Genomic DNA, 24,701 nt, shown 5'->3' with positions numbered 1-24,701 from the left:
ATGTGCATCAAGTTAGTGATGCCATCCAACCATCTCATCCTCTGTCATCCCCTTCTCCTGCCTTCAGTCTTTCCCAGCATCAGGGTCTTTTCCAGTGAGTCAGTTCTTCGCACCAGGTGGCCAAAGTATTGGAGTTTCAGCTTTAATATCAGTCCTTCCAATGAATATTCAGGACTTGATTTCCTTTAGGATTGACTGGTTGGATCTCCTTGCCGTCCAAGGAACTCTCAAGAGTCTTCTCCAACACCATAGTTCAAAAGCATCAATTCTTTGGTGCTCAGCTTTCTTTATACTCCAGCTCTCACATCCATACATGACTATTGGAAAAACCATAGCTTTGACTAGACAGGCCTTTGTTGGCAAAGTAATGTCTCTGCTTTTTAATATGCTGTCTAGGTTGGTCATAGCTTTTCTTCCAAGGAATAAGCATCTTTTAATTTCATGGCTGCAGTCACCATCTGCATTGATTTTGGAGCTCCCCCAAAATAAAGTCTGTCACTTTTTCCATTGATTCTCCATCTGTTTGCCATGAAGTGATGGGACTGGTTGCCATGATCTTTGATTCTGAATGTGGAGTTTTAAGCCAACTTTTTCACGCTCCTCTTTCACTTTCGTCAAGAGGCTTTTAGTTCCTCTTCACTTTCTGCCATAAGGGTGGTGTCACCTGCGTATCTGAGGTTATTGATATTTCTCCCAGCAGTCTTGATTCCAGCTTGTGCTTCATCCAACCTGGCATTTTGCATGATGTACTCTGCATATAAGTTAAATAACCAGGGTGACAATACACAGCGTTGACGTACTCCTTCCCCAACTTGGAACCAGTCTGTTGTTTCATGTCCAGTTCTAACTGTTGTTTCTTGATCTGCATACAGATTTCTCAGGAGGCAGGTCAGGTGGTCTGGTATTCCAATCTCTTGAAGAATTTTCCACAGTTTCTTGTGATCCACACAGTCAGCGGCTTTGATGTAGTCAGTAAAGCAGAACTAGATGTTTTTCTGGAACTCTCTTGCTTTTTTGATGATCCAACAGATGTTGGTAATTTGATCTCTGGTTCCTCTCCCTTTTCTAAATCCAGCTTGATTATCTAGAAGTTCACGGTCACGTACTTTTGAAGCCTGGCTTGGAGAATTTTGAGTATTATTTTGCTAGCGTGTGAGATGAGTACAGTTGTGCGGTAGTTTAAGCATTCTTTGGTATTGCCTTTTTTTGTGATTGGAATGAAAACTGAGCTTTTCTAGTCCTATGGCCACTGCTGAGTTTTTCAAATTTACTGGCATATTGAGTGCAGCACTTTCACAGCATCATCTTTTAGAATTTGAAACAGCTCAACTGGAATTCTATCACTTCTGCTAGCTTTATTCTCAGTGATACTTCCTAAGGCCCACTTGACTTTGCATTCCAGGATGTCTGACTCTGGGTGAGTGATCACACCATTGTGGTTATCTGGGTCATGAAGATCTTTTTTGTACAGTTCTTCTGTGTATACTTGCCACATCTTCTTGAAATTTTCTGCTTCTGTTAAGTCCATATCATTTCTGTCCTTTATTGTGCCCATCTTTGCATGAAATGTTCCCTTGGTGTTTCTGATTTCCTTGAAGAGATCTCTAGTCTTTCCCATTGTGTTGTTTTCCTCTATTTCTTTGCACTGATCACTGAGGAAGGCTTTCTTATCTCTCCGTGCTATTCTTTGGAACTTTGCATTCATATGGATATATCTTTACTTTTCTCCTTTGCCTTTTGCTTCTCTTCTTTTCATAGCTATTTGTAAGGCCTCCTCAGACAACCATTTTGCCTTTTTGCATTTCTTTTTTCTTGGGGATGGTCTTGATCACTGCCTCCTGTACGATGTCACGAATTCCATCCATAGTTCTTCAGGCACTCTGTCTATCAGATCTAATCCCTTGAATCTATTTCTCACTTCAACTGTATAATTGTAAAGGATTTGATTTAGGTCATACCTGAATGACCTAGTGGTTTTCCCTACTTTCTTCAGTTTAAGTCTGAATTTTGCAATAAGGAGTTCATGATCTGAGCCATAGTGAGCTCCTGGTCTTGTTTTTCTGACTGTATAGAGCTACTCCACCTTTGGCTGCAAAGAATGTAATCAATCTGATTTCTGAGTTGACCATCTGGTGATGTCCATGTGTAGAGTCTTCTCTTATGTTGTTGAAAGAGGGTGTTTACTATGACCAGTGTGTTTTCTTTCAAAACTCTGTTAGCCTTTGCCCTGCTTCATTTTGTACTCCAAGGCCAAATTTGCCTTGTTACTCTACGTATCTCTTGACTTTGTACTTTTGCATTCCAGTCCACTATAATGAAAAAGACATCTTTTTTGGGTGTGTGTTCTAGAAAGCCTTGTAGTTCTTCATAGAACTGTTGAACTTCAGGTTTTCAGCATTATTGGTTGGGGCATAGATTGGATTGCTGTGACATCGAATGGTTTTTCTTGGTGTTGAACAGAGATCTTTCTGTCGTTTTTGAGATTGCACCCAAGAACTGCGTTTTGGACTCTTTTGTTGACTATGAGGGCTACTTCATTTCTCCTAAGACATTCTTGCCCACAGTAGTAGATATAATGGTCATCTGAGTTAAATTCGCCTATTCCAGTCCATTTCTCACTTATACTTGGCTTAAAGGTAATGTGACATTTCCAGTAATAGAATGAATTTGAATTTTTAGAGAGGGATGGTCTAAATGTGAGGGCAAATGGCCATTATTTGGTTTATAAAGTAGGATTGGAGGATCAGTTTCTTACCTCCAACAGTGGCAACCTCCCCTGGAAAATTCTTTGGAAAAGTTGAAGCCAAGTCTGGCCTCTGTACCCTGACACCAGGTTAAGTCTCAGAGACAAGAGTTTTTGAGTGAAGTAGGAAAGAACTGCTCTATTACTTTGTGGGGGGCCACAGTGGTCTAAAGCCCTCAAAACTGTGTTTCCCAAACTGGAGGGGTTAGTGAGGAGTTTTATGGTGATAGTTTAGAGAGGGTGTGACCAGCTCATGGACAATCTTCTGATTAGTTGTTGGTGAGATAAGTGGGAGTAAGCATCGTCAATCTTCTGGTTCCAACCAGTCTGGGGTCTTCGTGCTTCTGGGCAGCACACTGTTGTTAACTGTTAACTTCTCCCATCTAGTGGGGATTTCAGTATGTGCAAATCAGCTCAAAGATGTTGTGTGTATCCCTTGATGAGGAACCAGGACCCTGCCCTGAGGCTGCGCTGTTGTTTCTTGACTGTTCCTCCCTGGTCTCACATCTACTCCCTTCCCTAATTAGCAATTGCTTGCATCTGCGTCTTGGAACTCAGGGAAGGTCAGAGGCTGAATGAAGCATGTTTCCTGTAATAAAAGAAGTGAGGGGACACAGAAAGGCTTTATCCCCAGGAGCCCCACAGGGTCTTGTGTGGTATCAGAGTGACCTCACATCAAAGACATTTGCTTGAACTTTATTTGGCAGTACACCAGGTCTGCCTATGTGGCTTGTATTTTTCTATTGATGAGTTTCCTTTCTCTGAAGAGGGAGGAGGGAAGACTACCTAGGGACAATACCTGTACGTGGCAATTTCTTTTAGCTTAATAAAGTTCTGTTCTTATGATTTGCTCACATGCATATGAATCTGTTTTCTTCAGTATGAGAAAAGGAAGTGGGACTAACTGGGTGAATAGTTTGGTCACTAGTTTCAGGTTTATGCAAACTCCTCTGCAAGAATACAGACTTCCAAAGGAAAGACTTCTGGATAAAGGCCCAGAGTGTAGGCTGCGGGATTTACTTTATTAGCCGTTTGAAAGGAACCTGAAAGCAGAGCTTCATCTAAGAAGCTCTTGCTATCCAAAATGCTGTTTATCAGAGAAATGAGAATGAAGGAATTAGGATAAACTTTAGCTGGTTTATAGCAACAACAGCATGATTAATGAAAGTTGCTACATTCATGTCGAGATTCCTTTAAGATTTTGGACATGGAATCATGAGCCCAAGTGGGTAAATTTCATGTAAATATTAGGGCAAATCTTAATGGTCTGAGGAAAGTGTTATATGTGGGAAAGTAATTGAATTCTTCTGTATCCTTGTTTTCATCACTGTTTCTTGTTCTTAGTGCCTTTGACTTCTTGCAGGGAAAGGAGTGGCGTGATTCTTGGGCACTTCCATCATTAAGTGTCTCTAGGGCACTTCCATCATTAAGTGTCTCTAGGGCACTTCCATCATTAAGTGTCTCTAGGGCACTTCCATCATTAAGTGTCTCTATTATTTCCGCTCTTGAATGCCGTTGCATAGTCAGTTTATATTGGCCTTCGATGTAACTCTCATTCCATAGACATTAAGTAACCGAGGGGTTTTTGTCCTTCCATTGCCAATAAAATGTTTGATAGGATATATGCATTTTCCCATAACAGTGAGAACAAAAGTGCTTCCCCCTACTTCCCTTCATTGCTGTTATTTGTAATTTTGGAAGGAAACCTGAGATATCAGCTTAGATGTGAGACTAAGCAATTATTCTATTTAAAGAATTTGCTAATTCAAACAGATAAATCAGATGGATACTTGGCAAGCAATTGGTACCAATGCAGTTGTTTTTTGTGTATAGGAATCTACCATTCTATAACCGTTTCTCCAAGTTTATCTATTCTCATTTTAGCCTTCTGCTTCTTATCTCAGGGTATTTTTAAATTTTCCTCATTTTATGTCATATTTAAATAATTTTAGATTATCCTGTGAGATAATGTTTGATATCTTTGCTCCTGCTTTCTTAGTAAAGGGGGGTTTAGAAGAAGCAAATATCATGTAAGGAAATGAACACAAGGTGGGTAAGATTTCCTTTTTCTGTGCAAAGTTAAATTGTCAACTTTCTTGTACCTTTTCTTTTCACCATCTAATGTCTTGGAATAATGATAGTATGACGGAGGAAGACCTGGATTTGTCAGCAGCTTTGTTTCCTTAATTTTTAATATCACAGAAAACCTTAAACACATATTCTATGATTTTCTTAAACCTAACCATTTTGTTGGGTCAGCCAACTTGAACAAACTTTTTGGCTGACTCAATAATATTTAATAGCTTTTACAGATGCAAACCTTAATCACTTGTCTTTTATCTAAGTTTTTATCCTTGATTGAAATTTTAAAGATGAATACTCTTATAATCTTTGTAAGTATCCTATTTTAAAACTTAAATATTTTTAAAGATATTTAAAAACTTAAATATTTTTAAAGATATTTAAAAACTGTTATCTTTTTCTCTTTATGTCTTCTCCACTACATCCTTTCAAAACTTTTCCTTTAGAGGTTTCCTTTTAAAACATTGAGTCATCTTTGCTGTCCTTTTAAGATTCTTTAAAAATCTATGATCACTTTAAATCTTATTAATTGACTGAAAATATGTAGGAATTTTGATATAATGACTGCCAGGTTTTGGTCTGAGAAAGAGCACACTCCTTCCTGTCAAATTATTGTAAAAGAATTATTTTCTATGGCTTTCACTTCTAGAGATAGTAGATATTCTTGCTGTTTCCTTATTTGACATTTTGCAATAAATGAAAATGTCCTTTCCCAGGGAGTAAAGAATTGAACTTTCTTTTTCATTGACTACGAATTTGCCTGTGTTTGACATGATTTGGTGTCAGGCATAGAAGTGAAAGTTCCAGTGACCCGTTCTCTATGGTCTCCCAACGCTCTTGATAGCTCTGTGAGACTGCCCACTTGTCATCCCTCATTTTTCTTTATGTGATGACCCACATGACCTGATTCTTAACTATGTGCCTGAAAGTTCCAGGAAAACTGGGGACAAAATTGACAGGAGAAAATTCTATGAGGCGTAGCTTTTTTTTTTTTTATGGGGACCATTTTAAAAGTCTTTATTGAATTTGTTACAGTATTGTTTCTGTTTTATGCTTCTGTTTTGTTATTTTGGCCACAAGGCATGTCGGAATTTAGCTCCCTTACCAGGTATCAAACCCACACTCTCTGCTTTGGAAGGTGAAGTCTTAACCACTGAACCACCAGGGAAGGCCCTATAAAGTGTGTGTGTGTGTGTGTGTGTGTGTGTATATATATATATATATACATTTATATATTTAAGGTCTATTCTCTCTGAAAGGAGAGTTCATTCACACTTCCTGTAGTTGGAAAATTCTGTTGAAATCTCAGGATTGGAAAAACAATATCCTAGACACAGAGAATAATGAGACACAGCTTACTGTCATTCTAGATCAAATCTTCTTTCTTCTTTGTGAGTTACTGAAACTAGAAAAGTTAATTGCCTGACCTAGAGTTTTGTAGCTCTGACTAAAACTTCTCTTCCTGTCCAATACCATTCTAGAATATGGAGCCAAAAAGGTATGATATGGTTTACTCATTAAATGATTATGTACTTCACTTACATAAACTGGTGTCCTAAACTGTGAGATCAACATATGTAACTTTATTGTATTTTCATTCATTACAGTATAATATTTAAGTAACTCCTTTGAAATCAGAGGACTGACTACAAGAAAACCGGAAAATGTATAGAGGCTAGAAAAGTAATACAACTATTAATTAAATATTATTAATGCCAAGGACATGGAAAGAAAGAACCAAACTTATTAATATGCTTGAACAAATTATTAAAACATGGTTTTTATGCTATAGTTCTACTACTTTGAAGATTTGTTTCCTGGCAAAGAGAGAGTCAAGCCAAGAGGAATGTCATGAAAAGTAACATTAGTTCCCAGTTCAGTTCAGTCCATTTGCTCAGTTGTGTCTGACTCTTTGTGACCCCATGGACTGCAGCACAGCAGGCTTTCCTGTCCATCAGCAACTCCTGGAGCTTACTCAAACCCATGTCCATTGAGTCAGTGATGCCATCAAACCATCTCATCCTTTGTCATCCCCTTCTCCTCCTGCCTTCAATCTTTCCCAGCATCAGGGCCTTTTCCAATGAGTCAGTTCTTCACATCAGGTGGCCAAAGTGTTGGAGCTTCAGCTTCAGCATCAGTCCTTCCAGTGAATGTTCAGGACTGAGAATTCTTTTCTTTGTACTGTCCTTTCCATTCTACTTCTCCCTCTCATAAAGTCTCAGACCTTCTTGTTAGGCAGTTGATTTACTTCCTCAGTCCTCACCTTCCCTGCCTTCATCATTAGCCCGTGGCTTTTCTCTTTCATCGTGACATATGTTGAGCTATTTTTGTTTAGATTGGCCCCAGACCTCTTTCCTGTGAATCAGAAACCCTGATTGCACATGACCTGGTCACCTGGGCTCTACCTCGTCTCCTCTCTTGCTGGTCAGCTGGCTGTAGATGCAAATAGTGTATAATACAGGTTAGCCCTTTATATTAGTGTTTAGAAGGAGTTTACATCTCACAGTAAAGTGGAAGGGGACTGCTCTAAGTGTCACAAAATCAGGGTCTTTGTCCTGCTTCTACTACTAAGTAACTGTCCAAGCTTGAAAAAAATCATTCTTCTGCTCAAAGAGAAATGTATTTATTTTTTTACTTCACTTTTTTCTTAAAGATGTGAAATAAAATCATTTCTTGAAATAAGTCAAAATGTTGGAAAATTGCAAAGACTAATTACCTGTACCCATCGTTTGAGTTTTTTAAAAAATTAAGGATGATATTGAAGTCCCCTTTGGCCTCCCACCTACTCCCATTACCCTCATCCCTTCCTTAAGGCAGTTATTGACCTGAAATAAAATTTCTTAAAATATCCATCATAGAGCATTAGATGAGATGAAAAGTAAGCTATAATGAGGTCAAGTGAAGTCATTCAGTCGTGTCCAACTCTTTATGACCCCATGTACTGTAGCCTACCAGGCTCTTCCGTCCATGGAATTTTCCAGGCAAGAGTACTGGAGTGGGTTGCCATTTTCTTCTCCAGATAGAATGAGGTAGTTGTTATTATTTCTAAACTAAGCTGCAAAGAAAGGAATTCTTTATTCCTCAAATATATGGTCCATTTTTCTGCCCAAATATTCCTGTTTTCTCGCATAGTATCTTAGAGTATAGTACAGTGTATCTGCGTTTTTTCAGAGAATCCTGCCAGTGCTTCGTTTTGGAATTCTAAAAACCGAGTTATAATAGCTATCAAGGGCTGCCTTTTGGAAGAACATTACCTATCTTAGTAGTCACTTTTGCTTTCTGGAAACTCTAGCCACCTCTGCTAAATAACGCTGTGCATTGATGATGGGCTCACAGAGTGACAAGAGAGCTGTTCAGCTGTACGTGGATAGTCCTCTTGCATTTTCCCTGGCACCAAGCGCTGTGTCATGTCTTTCATACAATAAATATGAATCAGTGATAAATACGGAGTGAGCATCTGAATTTTACTTTTTAGTATACATATTGTTTGTTTCAGGGTTGTATTGTTGTGTCACAAATTACTACAAACTTAGCTGATTAAGACAACATCCATTTATTAGCTCACAGTCCTGAAGGTCAGATTTCTGGCATGGTGTGGTTGGGTCTATGTTTAGGGTATCAGAAAACCTAAATCGTGGGATTGGCCAGACTGAGTACTCCTCCAGGGACCTCCAGAAAAATCTGCTCCCAAGGTGACTTGTTGGCAGAATTCAGTTCCTTGCGATTGTAAAACTGAGGTCCCCGTTTCTGTGCTGGCTGTCAGATGGAGACTGCTCTCAGCTGCTGGACATAAGTGTTATTCCTTGCCACTTGGTGTCCTCTAAATTCACAGTAGTGCTTGGAGTCCTTCTCACTCCCTGAGCCTCTGACTTCCCCTTCTTTGAGCAGCTGGAGAAATTCTCTAAATAAATCTTAAGAGTATGGACCCACCCAGATAACCTTCCTATCTGCAGGCCAGCCAAACTTTCCAGTGTCATTTACCTAGAGTACAGTCCATGCACAGTCCCAGGGCTGATTCAGGATGTGAACATCAGGGAGGTGGGAAATCCTGGGACCGTTTTAGAAATCTGTCTACCACACTAATTTTCAGTCCTCCGGAGGACTGAGACTAACAGTAGAGCTTCAAATATTGTCTGCAGTAAGCAAAATGAATTCACAAGATTATCATTGCAGAGCAAAATCAAATAGTTACATGATGAGAAATGTCGTGCACGTTAGCAGTGATAGGATATTATATATAAAACAAACACCTCAAAACTCTTATTTTTGGAGCTGGATGACCAGAGGAAGTTGGAAATCTACCTTTCTCTTCTAACCTCAATTAAAAAGGTTTTTACTTTAATCATAAATTGGTGTTCAGTCAGAAGGCCCCTGACTTTCCACTGGGTCCTTCCTAACCTATAGACTCCGTCTCATCCTAGTTTTATTTCTAAGTTAAACCAGAATGAAGCCCAAGGTGATTAAACCACCTTATTTGCCTGATGTGATCTTATAATAATCTGTGACACTTCCTCGGACGTAGTAGCTCTGAAGCTGTCAGTTGGCTCTCTCTTTATTTCCTGAGTCTTCTGCCATCATTAAAACCTTTTGCCCCCAGGTTAATGCTAAGAATTCAAACGGCAGATCTGTTAGGAGCAAGTACTCCAAGTCCTAGAACTGGGCATTGGCTCTGGCACTGTACTTTCCCAGGGACTTTCCCCATAATTTGTGGTTCCTTTTGTCTGTTCCTTGGCCTTGTCATTTTCAGAAGACCCTCAAAATTGTATACGTCGACCACATAGCACCTGCGTGTTCTCTGGCCCAGATATTTTGCTGTGATGTTTTCCCCAACATTGGGTTGGCTAGCGTCAAATCATGTCTAAACTAACTTGCCCTTTTCTCCTTACTTACATGCTATAGCTCCTTGTTTTCTTCTTCTTCTTCTTCTTCTTCTTCTTTTTTTTTTATGAGCAATGCAGAATTCCTGACTTCAAGAGTTTATAATCTAATAGGACAAACATATAGGAAAGTGAAAAATTATATGACAATATGTAAGTATTATGTTACAGAAAAGCAGCAAGGGCCTGTGGGATTAGAGACATTCCAGCTCAGCCTGAATGTTGGTCAGGAAATATTTCCAAGAGGAGGTAACACTTGCATGGTCTGTGATAAGCAATTAGGAGCTGGCCTAGTGGGGAAGAGGAGCTGGGGGCATTGGAGGGAGGCCTAAATGAATCCTTTAAAGATGATCCAGAGTTGGAAATGAGATCGTCCTCAAGCTGAAGTAGTTGAGCAAATGCCAAGAGGAAAGGATGGGACCAAAAATGGGAGATAAAGCTAACAGATCAGATATTTTGCAGAAGCTGAAGCAGATTGAACCTTGAAAATGAGTCCAAGGATGGGAACAAAGCAGGGTACCACGACCTTCACCGGGCATGAGAGTGAGAAAGAAAACTGTTTCTAGCCTGAAGAGTGCCAGCATTTAAGGGCTAAATAAGCAGAAATAGGAGATGGTGAAGGAGACCAGGAAGTGGTCCGAGAGTGACAGCGTGAGAGCAAACTGGGCTTGGAGACAGAGATACCGGGGCCGCATTCACTGATGAATAGTGAATAATGGGAGGAGGTTTCTAGGTGGAGAGCTGACAGCTGAAAGTCTCTTTTGTCTTCTGAGTGAAAAATGATGTCTGAGTCTGATGAGAGTGTAGAACGGTGGGGATAGGGGATGGGGGACAACGAAGTAGCTCTTGTGGTCAGTCTCAGAGAAATCAATAGGAGGTCCTCGCGGGTGTCATGCTGAATTGTGAGGACCTGGCTGATGATGGGGAGGCTGTGAGGTTTTAGTGGATCTAACACACTTGGTTGAGCTCCTGTCTCAAACAGCACTCTGCGGCAGGGCTTGCGGGAAAGAGGAGGCAGATGGATTGACTTAGATTCGGTGGTTTTCTGCAAAGGGTGTGACAGACAGAGCAAAAAGGCTAGGGAGTTAAGAATGGTTGGCAGAACAGATAAAATCTAGCTGAGTAAAGAAGGACTTTCAATCAGCGTAGACTGCTAATTTAGAGGAAAAAAATAAAAGTAGGGACCAAAAGACAAAAGATATTAATGAAGTCAAAGGGTAGTTATACCAGAAGAGGCGATATTTGGAAAAGTACGACATGGATTATTAGATCCTCATATCACAGGCTCTACTGACATTTCAGATAGATTCAAAGAACCAGACCAGGCTTCCCTGGTGGCTCAGTAGTAAAGAGTCTGCCTGCCAGTTCAGGAGACCCAGGCTCGATCCCTGGTCCGGGAGGATTCCACATGCTGTGGAGCAGCTTGTCCAGCATCACAAATACTGACCCTGTGCTCTAGAGCCCAAGAACCACAACTGCGAACTCATGTGCTGTGACGACTGAAGCCCGTGTGCCCAAGAGCCCAGATTCTGCAACAAGAGAAGCTGTCATCGTGAAAAGCCCGCACACTGCAAGTAGAGATTAGCCTCCGTTTGCTGCAGCTGGCGAAATGCCCACACAGCAACAAAGACCCAGTACAGCCAAAAATAAACAAACAAATAGTAAAATGTAAAAAAATAATAAACTGAAAAGAAAAGAACTGGACCAAACCAAAAAGAAAAAAGTTAAAATACAGGAACATGATCAATGAGGGAAGACTCTGTATACTTAAATGTATGAAATCTGACAGAAAAATCAACTTGTTTTACTATAAATACATGAAAAACAATGACAAAAGTGAAAGATAAGAAATTAAGAAACTAATTTCTGCCATTATGATAAGCAAAGGGATAAAAGAGCTTCCCTGGTGGCTCAGATGGTAAAGAATCTGCCTGCAACTCAGGAGACCTGGTTTCAATCCCTTGGTTGGGAAGATCCCCTTGAGGAAGGCATGGCAACTCACTCCAGGATTCTTGCCTGGAGAATCCCATGGACAGGGGAGCGTGGTGGGCTACAGTCCATGGAGTCACAAAGAGCTGGACACGACTGAAGCGAAATCCTTCATCTGTAAAGACGGGATCTAGGTTGGTGTTTCCCCAGCAGCTGTGGATAATTGTAGCTTCTTTTTGCACATCCATCACCAGTATTTTCTGCTCCTCAACAATTAGAGCAGCAGTCAGGCTGTATCCTCTCTCTGCTTCATGCTCCTCCTGTCTCTAATTAAAAGGCCTGGGGGGCCCAGCAAAGGGTTTTGGAGCCTGGGCGGGGTGGAGGGCAGCCTGGCTCAGGTGTGAGCCACGCAGGTGGAAGGGAGGATCTGGTAAGAGAATGGTCCAGCACTGGGTGTCAGAGTCTGTGGGGGAGGGCTGCCCACTTCAGAGACTGGCACCTTGGTGAAGGAAATGGGCCATGTACGCAGGGAGGGGACAGGGTCGATTTCATACGAGAAGGCTGATCAAGTAAGGAAATGTATGAAGCATTATGGGAGTGTGGTTTCTTACTCTAGGAGAAGGTTGTCACAAATGGGAAAACCAAGGGGGAGAACACGAGGATGAATCCTGTGCTGGTGTTGGAATTGGAGGTATTAGTGTGAATTTATGGTTTGCAGTGTATAGATAGATGAGTGTATAGTTATAGAAATATGTGTGTGTGTGTGTGTGTGTGTCTATGTGTATCTGTATGTGTGCATGCTTGCGTGCTAGGCTGCTTTAGTCACGGCCGACTCTTTGTGACCCTGTGGATTGTGGCCTGCCATTCTTGTCCATGGGATTCTCCAGGCAAGAACACTGGAGTGGGTTGTCCTGCCCTCTTCCAGGAGATCTTCCCCAAGCAGGAATCGAACCTGTATCTCTTACATCTCCTGCATTGGTAGGCGGGTTCTTTACCATTAGTGTCACCTGGGAAGGGTGTTAAGAAATAATGTATGTACACACATATATTCTCTAGTTCTGTCTGTTGAGTTGGCTTGGCAGCAGCGACACCCCAGTAACAAGGAGTACACTCAGCACTCAGATCTAAATGCTGTTCTCTGCCGGAAAAGGAATCAGAACTCCTTAGAAAAATTGCTGATTCCAGGGCTGGGCCAGGATAAGCAAACGATGAGCTTGGAACATCCTGTCCCACAAAATAAGGAAGTGCTCAAAGGATGATGGGGATGTGTCGAAAGGACATAGAAACCAGCTTGAAGAGGCTCCCACTGGCCTATTCTGGGACATTTTAAGCATTAAAGAAATAATGTTTGCAACAGATTAGAACCTATTTAATGAAATGATAAGCACAAGTCCACAGTGATATGAGTAAATTTACAGTTGAATGCAGGAACAGGGTTTTTTCAGTTTTGAAGAATCTTCTCATAAAATAATTGTTCATTACAAAGACAAAAAAGATCACATTAATCAAATGATCAAAGGGAACATTGTCAATAATGAGACAAAGCAGGAATGGCACCACCTGAAAGGATGCAAGGAGAAGCAGCTAGAGTCACTTCTGGAATATTCTTGAACAAGATGGATAGTCTGAATGGGATCATGAGGAAACACCAGTCAAACCTACATCGTAGAACAGTTTACAAAAACTCTTGTAACTTCAAAAGCATTAAGGTTATGGGAAGTCAAGGAAAGACTGAGGAAATGTTTCAGACTGAAGAAGACCAAGGAACACGACAACTAAAATACAGTGGACTCTTGTTACGAAGGACGTATGGTGAAATGTGAATGATGTCTGAAGATTTCATGATAGCAATGTGTCAATATTAATTTTCTGATTGTAATTATAATTATGTAGCAGAATATTTTGGAGACGAAAGTGGCAACCCACTCCAGTATTCTTGCCTAGAGAATCCTGTGGACAGAGGAGCCTGGTGGGCTGCTATCCATGGGGTTGCACAGAGTAGAACGTGACTGAAGCGACTTAGCATGCATGCATGCATGCATTGGAGAAGGAACTGGCAACCCACTCCAGTGTTCTTGCCTGGAGAATCCCAGGGAAGGAGGAGCTTGGTGGGCTGCCATCTATGGGGTCGCACAGAGCTGGACACGACTGAAGTGACTTAGCAGCAGCAGCAGCAGCAGAATATTTTTGTTTGTAATGCACTCAATTATTTGGTAATGATGAGTGTTGGCTACTTAGCTTGCAGATACTTCAGGAAAAAACTATTTTGTCATATATTTAGAAGACTTCTTTTAAGCATTTTCTGAAGGAGAGAATAATATTAATCGATGCCTTTTAAAAAAACTTTTTAATTGAAGTATATTTGGCTTATAGTATTGTGTTAATTTCTGCTTTACAACAAAGTGATTCAGTTATGTAGACATTCTTTTTCATATTCTTTTCCATTATGATTTATCAGAATACCGACTATAGTTTCCTGTGCTATACAGGACCTTCTTGTTTATCCATTCTGTATATAATAGTTTGCATCCGCTAGTCCCAGACTCCCAGTCTTTCCCTCCCCCAACCCGTCCCTCCTGACAGCCGCGAGTCTGTTCTCTGTGTCTGTGACTCTGTTTCTGTTTTGTAGATGTGTTCATTTGTGTCATATTTTAGGTTCCACACGTAAGTGATATCATATAGTACTTGTCTTTCTCTCTCCAACTTAATTTTGTTTAGTATGATAATCTCTAGGTCTATCCATTGGATGGTGCAAATGGCATTCTTTCTTTCTTTTTTTTAAATTTTTATTTTTATTTTACTTTACAATGGTAATATTTAATTGTGTGTGTGTGCATTGTGTGTGTATGCTCAGTTGTGTGACTTTTTGCAACCCCTTGGACTATAGCCCACCAGGCTCCTCTGTCGATGGGATTTTCCAGGCAAGAATATGGGAGTGGATTGCCATTTCCTCCTCCAGGGGATCTTCCCAATCCACGGATTGAACCCCTGTCTTTCGTGTCTCCTGCATTGGCAGATGGATTTTTACCACTGCACTACCTCGGAAGTCCGTGTGTGTGTGTGTGTGTGTGTGTGTGTGTGTGTGTGTGTGAATGGACATTTAGGTTGTTTCCATATCTTGGCTATTGTGACTTTTGCTGTTGCTGTTGTATCTTTTCAAATTATAGTTTTGTTTTGATATATGCCCAGGAGTTGAATTGCTGGACCTTGCGATATTTTTATATTTAGCTTTCTGAGGAACCTCTATACTGGTTTCCATAGTGACTGCACCAATTTATATTCCCATCAACAGTATAGGAGGGTTCCCTTTTCTCCACGCCCTCTCCCACATTTGTTATTTGTAGACTTTATAATGATGGCCATTCTGACCTGTGTGAGTTGGTACCTCATTGTAGTTTTAATTTGCATTTCTCTAATAATTAATGATGATGAGCATCTTTTCAGGTGCCTATATTTTCTTGTTCCAAGCTTTCTTAACATTGTCCTCCCTTGACTTCCTGTGGCTTCAGAAACACTGATTGTCTTAGATTTTTTTCTCAAGGACTCTTCTTAGTCATCCTAATCTTCTAGGAGAAATATAATTTGTAATATTTCCTCCTTGACCTTCTCTTTTTTTGTCTTTTATTCCTTTCACCTCCAGGCATATGATTCTTAACTCTGCATCTTTATCCTAGGTCTCTCTGGATAGGAGACTTCATTTTACCTGAATTAGCTGGTAAAGAATCTGCTTGCAATGCAGGAGACCCTGGTTCAATTCCTGGGTCAGGAAGATCCCCTGGAGAAGGGATAGGCTACCCACTCCAGTATAATGGGGCTTCCCTGGTGACTCAGATGATAAAGAATCTGCCTGCAATGTGGGAGACCTGGGTTCAATCCCTGGGTTGGGAAGATCCCCTGGAGAAGGGCATGGCAACCCCCTCCAGTATTCTTGCCTGGAGAATCCCCATGGACAGAGGAGCCTGACTGGCTTCAGTTCATACGGTTGCGAAAAGTCGGGCATGACTAAGCATAGCACAGCACAGCTTTTGTGGGCACATTTTTTTTCTCATTAGCCCAGACCTGCTGGAGTAACTCCACTTTCAGGTAGCTACTGGGGCTCTCTAATGCAAATTCACTTTGTGAAAATTCCAGTCTAAATTTCTTCAGTTTCTATAGGAGAGCCTTATTATTGAAAACCGTAGAATGATTGCTTCCTCCTCTGGGTCAGGAGCAGTCACGTATTCATTTCCATAGGAAAATGTATAAGTCTGGTTACCACAGAAAGTTGCATGTTAGAAAATGAACTCTATTTTGATATGAAATTAATTTCATTAGAGATGTTATGTGAGACAACTTGAAGTAAGAATCTTATCTAACAGATCTGTTTTAGAATGGAATATATATGATATCAGAGGTTATGAGAAAAGCTTGAGTTGCATATCTGAGAAAATGATCCACATTTTAAAATTGTCTCAGTTCTAATGTGAAATAGATACAATAGTATGAATATTTTAATTGGCATGGTTAATATGGTTTGAATCAAGATTAAGTATTTTAAACAAATTAATGAATTAAGAACCTAAGAACTTGGACCAAGAAAATACGTTTATTGTAATCCCATTCATTTAAAAATATCATTGATAGATAATTTTCTTGTCTGAACTTTTCATTTTATGAATGCATATATTTATGTATGTTGAGATTAATGTTTCATGTCCAGTTTTTATACCAGGAAGCATGAGTCTTTGCTGACACACTTTTGGATATCTTGTTAAATTTCTCATCAAGGAGACATTCCAGGAAGTTTTACAAATTATTCTATCAAAATGCTAGACTTTGGTGGAATGTTACAGATTCTTCATTTTTTGAGCTTTCTCCAAAAGTAAGCACTTTTGTGTAAATGAATCTGCTAAGTGCAAGAGATTACAAGTGTCCAGATGGCTCTTTCACTGAAGTTGCGCTCATATGTTTGTACAATAAACGTGGACATTTAACTGATGCAAATTTTAATATATTCGTTGTCCTTCTCGTTTAAAACAAAGATGCTGTTTCCTGAGACCAGTGTTACTTGGAAAACCTTGGCTATCTAACAAGTTCCCAAGAAACATTATTTAATGTACATTGCCAAGAACATCTTAGATAATTCAACAGCATTGCCTTCTTTAAAAAGTCCAAATATATTTCCTATAAATGTGAGTTATTTATTGAGACTTTGTTGATTGCATATTTGGATATGACAGGGTTCCAAAAGAAATATATAATTTGTAATGAGCATATAATCATTCTGGAGAAGGAAAATAACTTCATATGAAACAGCAAAAAATAAGCAGGAAAGGATGTAATTTAGTGCCAACTTGGTAAATTAATATTTTTGTTGAATCAGACAGTCATCAGTCATCTGCCTGTGGTACTTACTATCATAATATAATTTTGGATTACTTAAGTCAGTATAAGTCTGAGTTTGCTTCATGTTTTCTGAACTTAAAAACTTTTTTTTTTTTTTTGGAAGGTTCATTTTTTTCAGCACTTTGAAGTTAGCACATACTGTTGGACACGTACTATGTGCCAACACACTTACAGACATCGGGCTTACAAATACGAGCAAAACAGAGTCTCTGTACTTAAGGAACTTGCTGCTTTGTGTGTCTATGTGTCCTGGAGGGCAGGGGGCCGTGGGCAGTGGCGGGGAGGAGACAGATGGCCAACATATAAGAAAACAGGTAAGGGAACTTCAGAAACAGAGAAGTACTATGACAGTGGTAAAGATTTCCGAGTGGGGGTGCTTGGACTGCTGTCGTCGGAGAAGTCCTGTCTGAGGAACTCAGGTTTGAGTGGAGGCCTGAGCGATGAGAGGGCTTCGGCTCCTAGTTAGATTTACAGTGTGAAGGCCCAGGGAGTGGTCTCGGTGGAAGACAGACAGCTGAACATCTTCACTTGGATGCGACACTGAAAGCCCAGTCAGTCACAGCTGGGATATTGAAGAGGGTGAGAGTTGAAAGCAGATGTCTGTCAGCAGTGACTTTGGGAAGAGCTGGTGTTGTGGAGAAGTGAGGAGGAAAAGCCTGATGAACAGTGGAGAGAGACTGGGAGGTAAGGATATGGAGGCGTTAAGAATATGCGCGTCTCGGTAGGGTTTTGCTCTGAAGGAGACAGAGTGGCAGGATGGTGGCCTTACACAGTTGTTAAGACTCTGCATTTGTTGTGTGTGCTTCTCTGCATTTAAGTCGGCTTTAACGAGACTACAGCGAAACTTATAAATGAAGTTAATGTTGCCAAAATCTTGACCACCCCTGTCCACCGGTGCCGAACGAAAATGCCGAAACAGAGTTTGGAGGAAATAGAAAAATGGCTTTATCTTTTCTTGGCAAAGTGGAATGCACAGCAGGCTAGCTCCTCAAGTACTGGGAATAGAGAGAGGTTGTATCCCCGGGCTTGTAGTCTGTGGGTAGGTGATAAGGCTCAAAGCAATGAAGATCTTGTCTTTTGTTTTTCCTTTTGCGAAGTTTAAAAATGGCCACAGCTGAGATCATGCAGCTCCGCAACTCTATCTGGTGTCCCTGAAGTTATCAGCCCATGACCTTCTTTCTGAAATGCTATCAGAATGGTACAACAGAGTGAAAGGGGAGAAGAATGCCAGGTGCAGAGTGTAATCTATATGGAGTCAGAGTAATTATTAATAGCTTTGTGAAGGACAAGTCTAGCTACAAGTGTTTGTTAGTAGTAACAGCTAAAGAATAACCAAGATTGTTTAACTCTTGCAGGCCTGTTTGACTGGTATGTGCCAAAGACTGTTCACTCATTTATGTTTTTGCGGGAATATTAAGACATCTGCACATTTTTTACTTTAATTTTTAAAGTTCCTTGTTAAGCTTTCATAGGAATTGGGAGGCCATAGGAGAGCACTGTTAAAGACTGAGAGTTAAAACTGAGAGTGAAGAACAGTTACAAACAACTGAGACCACAAAGCAAAGAATCAAGTGAAGCTGAGCTCTGGTAGCAGGAGTTTGCAGCAAAGGGTTTATTGCAGGAAGCCAAACAAAGGGGTAGGGGATAGGCTTGGTCTTTGAGTTGGGTGTTTTTAAAGGGGAAGAACAGAGGCTGGGGTCAGTCATCATCTTATATTTAACTATATTCCTTAATCACGGTTTCGAGTATCAGGAGGCTTCTGGTTTGGATTCTCTGGCCAGGTGGCCCGTGGCTTGGGGGTCTGTTAGCTCATCTTGCCTTAGAGAAACAATCCAAGGTTGTGTGTTAATAATGTTTATGTATAATAGCAATGATGTTATCTTTAATACATCAACGATGATATCAACATCAGCAATTTTTAGTGCCTTAACAATGTTAACAACAGTAATTTTAGCATCTGACTTGAATTGACTGAGGATTGAGGGGACAAGAAAGAATAAAGTTTTGGATAGAGGGATTAATCATAAACTCGGTTTGGGGGGAACTCAGTATCACGGTTTCACAGGTAATTTTCACATTAAAGGACTGCTCAGCATGTGTTTGTCACTTCAGCCCACTCCTATAGGTGGTCCTGTCTTCACATTGTGAATATGTAATAATGGAATATACAGTGAAAATGCCTGTGTACATATGCTTCATGCTGTTTTTCAAAGTGCTTTTACATGTATTATCTTATTTAATGAAGACTGTAAATTAATCTATGGGAGAAATGATAATGCTATTTAAACGATGTATAAAAATTGGGAATGTTAAAAATACTTAAGAATACTTGTTATAAGGATTAACCTGCCTTTATTGTAGATGTCAATATATTATTTAATATGATAACTAATAATATTGCAAATAATAACCTTACTTATAAGATTCCTGTCCCTTATTTGTTTAAGGAAATAATTTTGGTAAACATTATTGATAAAGATGGAAATATATTTAATGGCTTTGATAAAAATTATCAAATGATATATATTGATATATATATTGATGATATAGTGAATGGATTAAAAAATTGTTTTAAATGTTCCTGAGAGTTTGACAAGTCTGAAGTAAATTAAAATTGCTCTTTTTTTCTTTCCTGTCAGGGGTCTCTTTATTAGTATCCATGATCGAGGGCATATTTCTTCTGTTCTTAATGCATGGCCAGAAGATGTCATCAAGGTAAGTTAGTTACCACTTTTTTCCCATTGTGGCACATTTGTTCTTTTTCTGTCCCATAACATACTGACCCTTTTCACAATACTAGGTAATGGTAGCATTCTCTAGCTTTTCAGTTATATCCAATTGATTTTTGCATAGTGGATTAATTTTACCCTGATACCCTTTAGATTCTAAGTTTCCCCTTTATTTCTGTCAAGTTTTTTAGTATTTCTTTATTTATTGTAAATGATGATGAGTGTTGAAAAAATGTTGAAGTAGTATCTGAATTTCTTTAAGCAAACTCCTGTTTCTTCTGTAATTGATCATCTACTTAGAAGAATCAGTGTGGGCAAAAACACATCTGTTAATTCATTTCCTTTATCATGGTAACCTCAGGTATCTCATGGGACTTCTCTGGGAGAGAGGAAGCTAATGAAAATAGAATAATGTTGTATCTGATATTTGGTAGCTTTCTGAGTGAGACACTTTACCTAGATGAACTCATGTATTTAGTATCATGGTAATTCCATAAGGAAAGGAAGGCCCGGGTGGATTACACAGTCGTATGTGGTGGTGGTGGGAACTGAATGCCAGTGTCTCAAGTTGCCTCCTCCAAAAGAGCCTAACATATTGACCCTTTGCAATGAGACATGGAAGATTTGACAAAGATCAGCTTTATGGAATAGGCAGAAATAATTTTCACCCTCTTCTTCAATGTATTTACTTCTAAGGCAGTACTTTAAGAGCTGTTCTTTAATATAGGTGAATAGAAAACTAAAAAGGTCACAAAAATTTTTGTATATATTCTGCATTATTGTGTGGTAGAAAAAGCAAACACTCAGGTCTTGGTTCTTTGACATTAACCAGATAAATCACCTGAGGCAAATTATTTCAGTTCTCTGATCTTTCGAGGGATTGAAGAGGGATAGAAAATAAGAGGGATAGGCTGAATATACTCCAAATCCCCCCTTACTTCTAAAATGCTCTGATTCTGTACATTAGTCCTTATGATAATAATAGTATTAATACCTACAGTTTTTTTGAGAATTTGTAATGTATCGGGTACTGTGGTTAAGTTCTTGTATATCATTATTTCATTGTATTGAATCATCAGTTCAGTTCAGTCTCTCAGTTGTGTCTGACTCCTTGCAACCCCATGGACTGCAGCACGCCAGGCCTCCCTGTCCATCACCAACTCCCGGAATTCACTCAAACCCATGTCCATTGTGTTGGTGATGCCACCCAACCATCTCATCCTCTGTTGTCCCCTTCTCCTCCCACCTTCAATCTTTCCCAACAACAGGGTCTTTTCCAGTGAGTCAGTTCTTCACATCAGGTGGCCAAAGTATTGGAGTTTTAGCTTCAACATCAGTTCTTCCAGTGAACACCCAGGACTGATCTCCTTTAGAATGGACTTGTTGGATCTCCTTGCAGTCCAAGGGACTCTCAAGAGTCTTCTCCAACACCACAGTTCAAAAGCATCAATTCTTCGGCGCTCAGCCTCCTTCACAGTCCAACTCTCACATCCATACATGACTCCTGGAAAAACCACAGTCTTGACTAGATGGACCTTTGTTGTCAAAGTAATATCTCTGCTTTTTAATATGCTGTCTAGGTTGGTCATAACTATCCTTCCAAGGATTAAGCATCTTAATTTTATGGCCTTCCATCACCAGTCCCTTCCACAACTGGGGGTTGTTTTTGCTTTGGCTCTGTCTCTTTATTCTTTCTGGAGTTACTTCTCCACTCATCTCCAGTAGCATATTGGGCACCTACTGACCTGGAGAGTTCATCTCTCAGTGTCCCACGTTTTTGCCTTTCATACTGTTCATGGGGTTCTCAAGTAAGAATACTGAGGAGGTTTGCCATTCCCTTCTCCAGTATTGAATCATAGATTTATTCAGTTGACTCATGCTTGTGGATGGTTTTCTGTGTGCCAAGCGCTGTGCTAGGTGTTGGTGTATGGTGGTGAGCAAAACACAGTTGGTTCCTAATTTCATGCATCTACTCTGAAAAGCACCTTTTTTAATTCCCATTTTTATGTATAAGAAAGAGAAGCTAATTCATCAGTTTATCTAAAGTCAAATAACTGACATTTTATTCTAGGCTCAATGGATATGACAGGTGTAGTAGTTTGTAGAAAATCTCATAAATTTTGTCTCACAAAATTGGTTTTGCTTAAATTCATATAATGGCCATGAATTACAGAATAAAGATGATAGATCCATTAATTTCAGTAAAGACAACAAATTACTTAGAATTAAAATCTCCACATGATTAAAATGCATGCTTTTTAGATATAAAAATAAACTAAAATTAGAAATAAACTAAAATAAACTTAAACTAGAAATAAAGTAAAAAAAAATAAAATTGCCTAGTAATACTCTACTGTCAGTTAAGAGTAGCAGTAGACCGTGCTTGGTAGAACAGTATCCAGTGTAATAAGAGTTGAAGAGGATGAATCAGCATTGTTGTGAAATTAGGGTACATAAACTAAAGATCAGAGCACTGGGGACTCCTCAGCAATTATGTGCTATTTAATCATGGGCTCTCCTCTAATAGTACTCAAAATGGATGTGATTAGTTTCCAAGCCGTCGTAAGTTCACTTTATTTCCCAGTTTGCACTTTTTATTTATCTGTACTCTGCCCATGTACTCCTCCTGATTGAAGACTGAGTTCTTTGAGTTGTTTGAATCTTTATGAGTATACCTTGTCTTTTTATTTTTAAACAATCAAATTAATCATATGTATATATTTTAAAACTACATTTAAAATACATGTTTCCAATTTATTCTCCCCACTCTTCTACACTTAATAATTATACAGAATCATTTCCATCATTTATGATCATATAAAATCATGTCCATCATTTATGTTTTCCGACAGCTTAGTATTTCATTGCATAAATATTTAACTTCAGAAATAGAGAGTAGGAACTATGCCCCAGGATTTGCAAACATCTATTAATATATTTTTCTTTTTATTCAAGGCTATTGTGGTGACTGATGGAGAACGTATTCTTGGCTTGGGAGACCTTGGCTGTAATGGGATGGGCATCCCCGTGGGTAAACTGGCTCTGTATACAGCTTGTGGAGGGATGAACCCTCAACAATGTTTGCCTGTCATGCTGGATGTGGGAACGGAAAATGAGGTAAACACTTTAAGTCTGTAACAACTATACACCTTAAGAAGTAGTACCATTCCTGCATTTTGAGATTATTTAAGGAACCTCATGAAATTCATTTTTTTTTTCTCTTTGATTCTTTCTCTCTCGTCAAACCCATCCCTCAACTCTTATAAGAAAAATTATTCATTGTCTTTTTCTTTTCTTGTTTTCTATAGTATGAATAATCTTTTATCAGCTTCTTTTGTGTTTTATTATCCTTTAGTAAGCACTCACCCCATTATCCTGTAGAGTATATGATTTACTTTAGGGTATCATAGTTACTTTTAAAAAATTACTATTTTTATACTAGGCAGAAATTTATTAAGTGTAGTCAGTCTGATATCTTGTTCTAAAAGTCTGCAGTAGATTATTTGGAGTTCAGCATTTCTCTTTACTGCATTGATAGAATCTTAAAGTTACGTATTAAAGTGAAGTCGCTCTCGGGTCTGACTCTTTCCAACCCCATGGACTGTAGCCTACTAGGCTCCTCTGTCTATGGGATTTTCCAGGCAAGAATACTGGAGTGGGTTGCCATTTCCTTCTCCAGGGGATCTTCTCGACCCAGGGATTGAACCCAGGTCTCCCGCATTTGTAGGCAGATGCTTTACCATCTGAGCAAGTTAATATCATAATGGATTTAGACTCTAGGTGTAAGAGGGATGAAATTTATAATTCAGTCTATTTCCATTTAAACTGTACTTTGGGGATTTGGAGAAGGAAATGGCAACCCACTCCAGTACTCTGCCTGGAAAATCCCATGGATGGAGGAGCCTGGTGGGCTACAGTCCATGGGGTTGCAAAGAGTTGGACACGACTGAGTGACTTCACGTTCACGTTGGGGATTTAGTGCTGTTTATGCTTTTCAAGGGCATTTCTTAGACTGTGATGCTTATTTGTTAAGGGTTTCCTATCCCTGTTTTCGGGGACTGAGTAGTTTCATCTGTATCGCCTCCTAGATCACACAGATGCCCTCTCGCTCTGACTGGCAGTCTGGAATCTAGCCCCTGACAGGCCCTGAGTTCATGCTGTCTTAAAACTTGTAAATACGAGGTTCCTCAAAGACATGAGAAAATATTGGGTTGGTCAAAAAGTTTGAGTTTTTCCATGTGAACTTTTTGGCCAACCCAATATTAAGACTAGGGGAAAAAAATATAGAGACAGTTTTTTACAATTACTGATAATTTATTCTTATTTGCTAATCCTGCTTGTGCTAGTGAATTTTTTTTCCTATGGGACCTTCCAGATAATTCTTTGCAATATATAAAATTTCTCCCAATGATTACATGGAAGTGTGTTGACCCCTAAACTCTTAGCCTACAATGTCAGCCTTTCTAAGACTCAAACCCCAACCCATCCGTTTGTCTTCAGAAGCCTATAAGTGGAAGCCTCTAGGCTAGAGATGGTTGATGGCCCCGTGTGTTGGACCACCGCCAACAACAGGGGGTGGTCTTGGGGTCTCCTGTACTTTGTACGCTTCCCCTTGGAGCAGAGAGGAAGATAGAGGAAAGAGATAAGCACCCACTTCAGAACTTACCACCACCATCATGAGAGGGTGCTCATTCGCACTTATAGGGAGTCAGTGAAAAATTAGACCTCTTTCTAAATACTAAATACTTGCACTATTCTCTTAGGATCCATCTGTTTGAAGACACCCTGCCTCTTTTCACAGTTGTGGAATTTCATCCCTCTTACACCTAGAGTCTAAATCCATTATGATATTATATTAACTTGCTCAGATGGTAAAGCATCTGCCTACAATGCGGGAGACCCGGGTTCAATCCCTGGGTCGGAAAGATCTCCTGGAGAAGGGAATGGCAACCTACT

The 24,701-nt window shown here is 39.7% G+C and overlaps 1 protein-coding gene across 1 annotated transcript in view; it reads left to right on the top strand.

The window, feature by feature from the left end:
* Nucleotides 1-24,701, top strand: part of ME1 (malic enzyme 1) — a 209,120-nt gene that overhangs the window by 71,589 nt on the left and 112,830 nt on the right. The window contains 2 exon segments of the mRNA NM_001135220.1: nucleotides 19,656-19,731; nucleotides 22,701-22,862. Coding sequence (NP_001128692.1) covers nucleotides 19,656-19,731; nucleotides 22,701-22,862 — 238 coding nt within the window.

The sequence above is a fragment of the Ovis aries genome, chromosome 8 (genome assembly GCF_016772045.2).
Source record: "Ovis aries strain OAR_USU_Benz2616 breed Rambouillet chromosome 8, ARS-UI_Ramb_v3.0, whole genome shotgun sequence".
NCBI classification, from domain to species: Eukaryota; Metazoa; Chordata; class Mammalia; order Artiodactyla; family Bovidae; genus Ovis; species Ovis aries.
The sequence above is the reverse complement of the archived record's forward strand: the minus strand, read 5'-3'. Positions and strand labels throughout refer to the sequence as shown.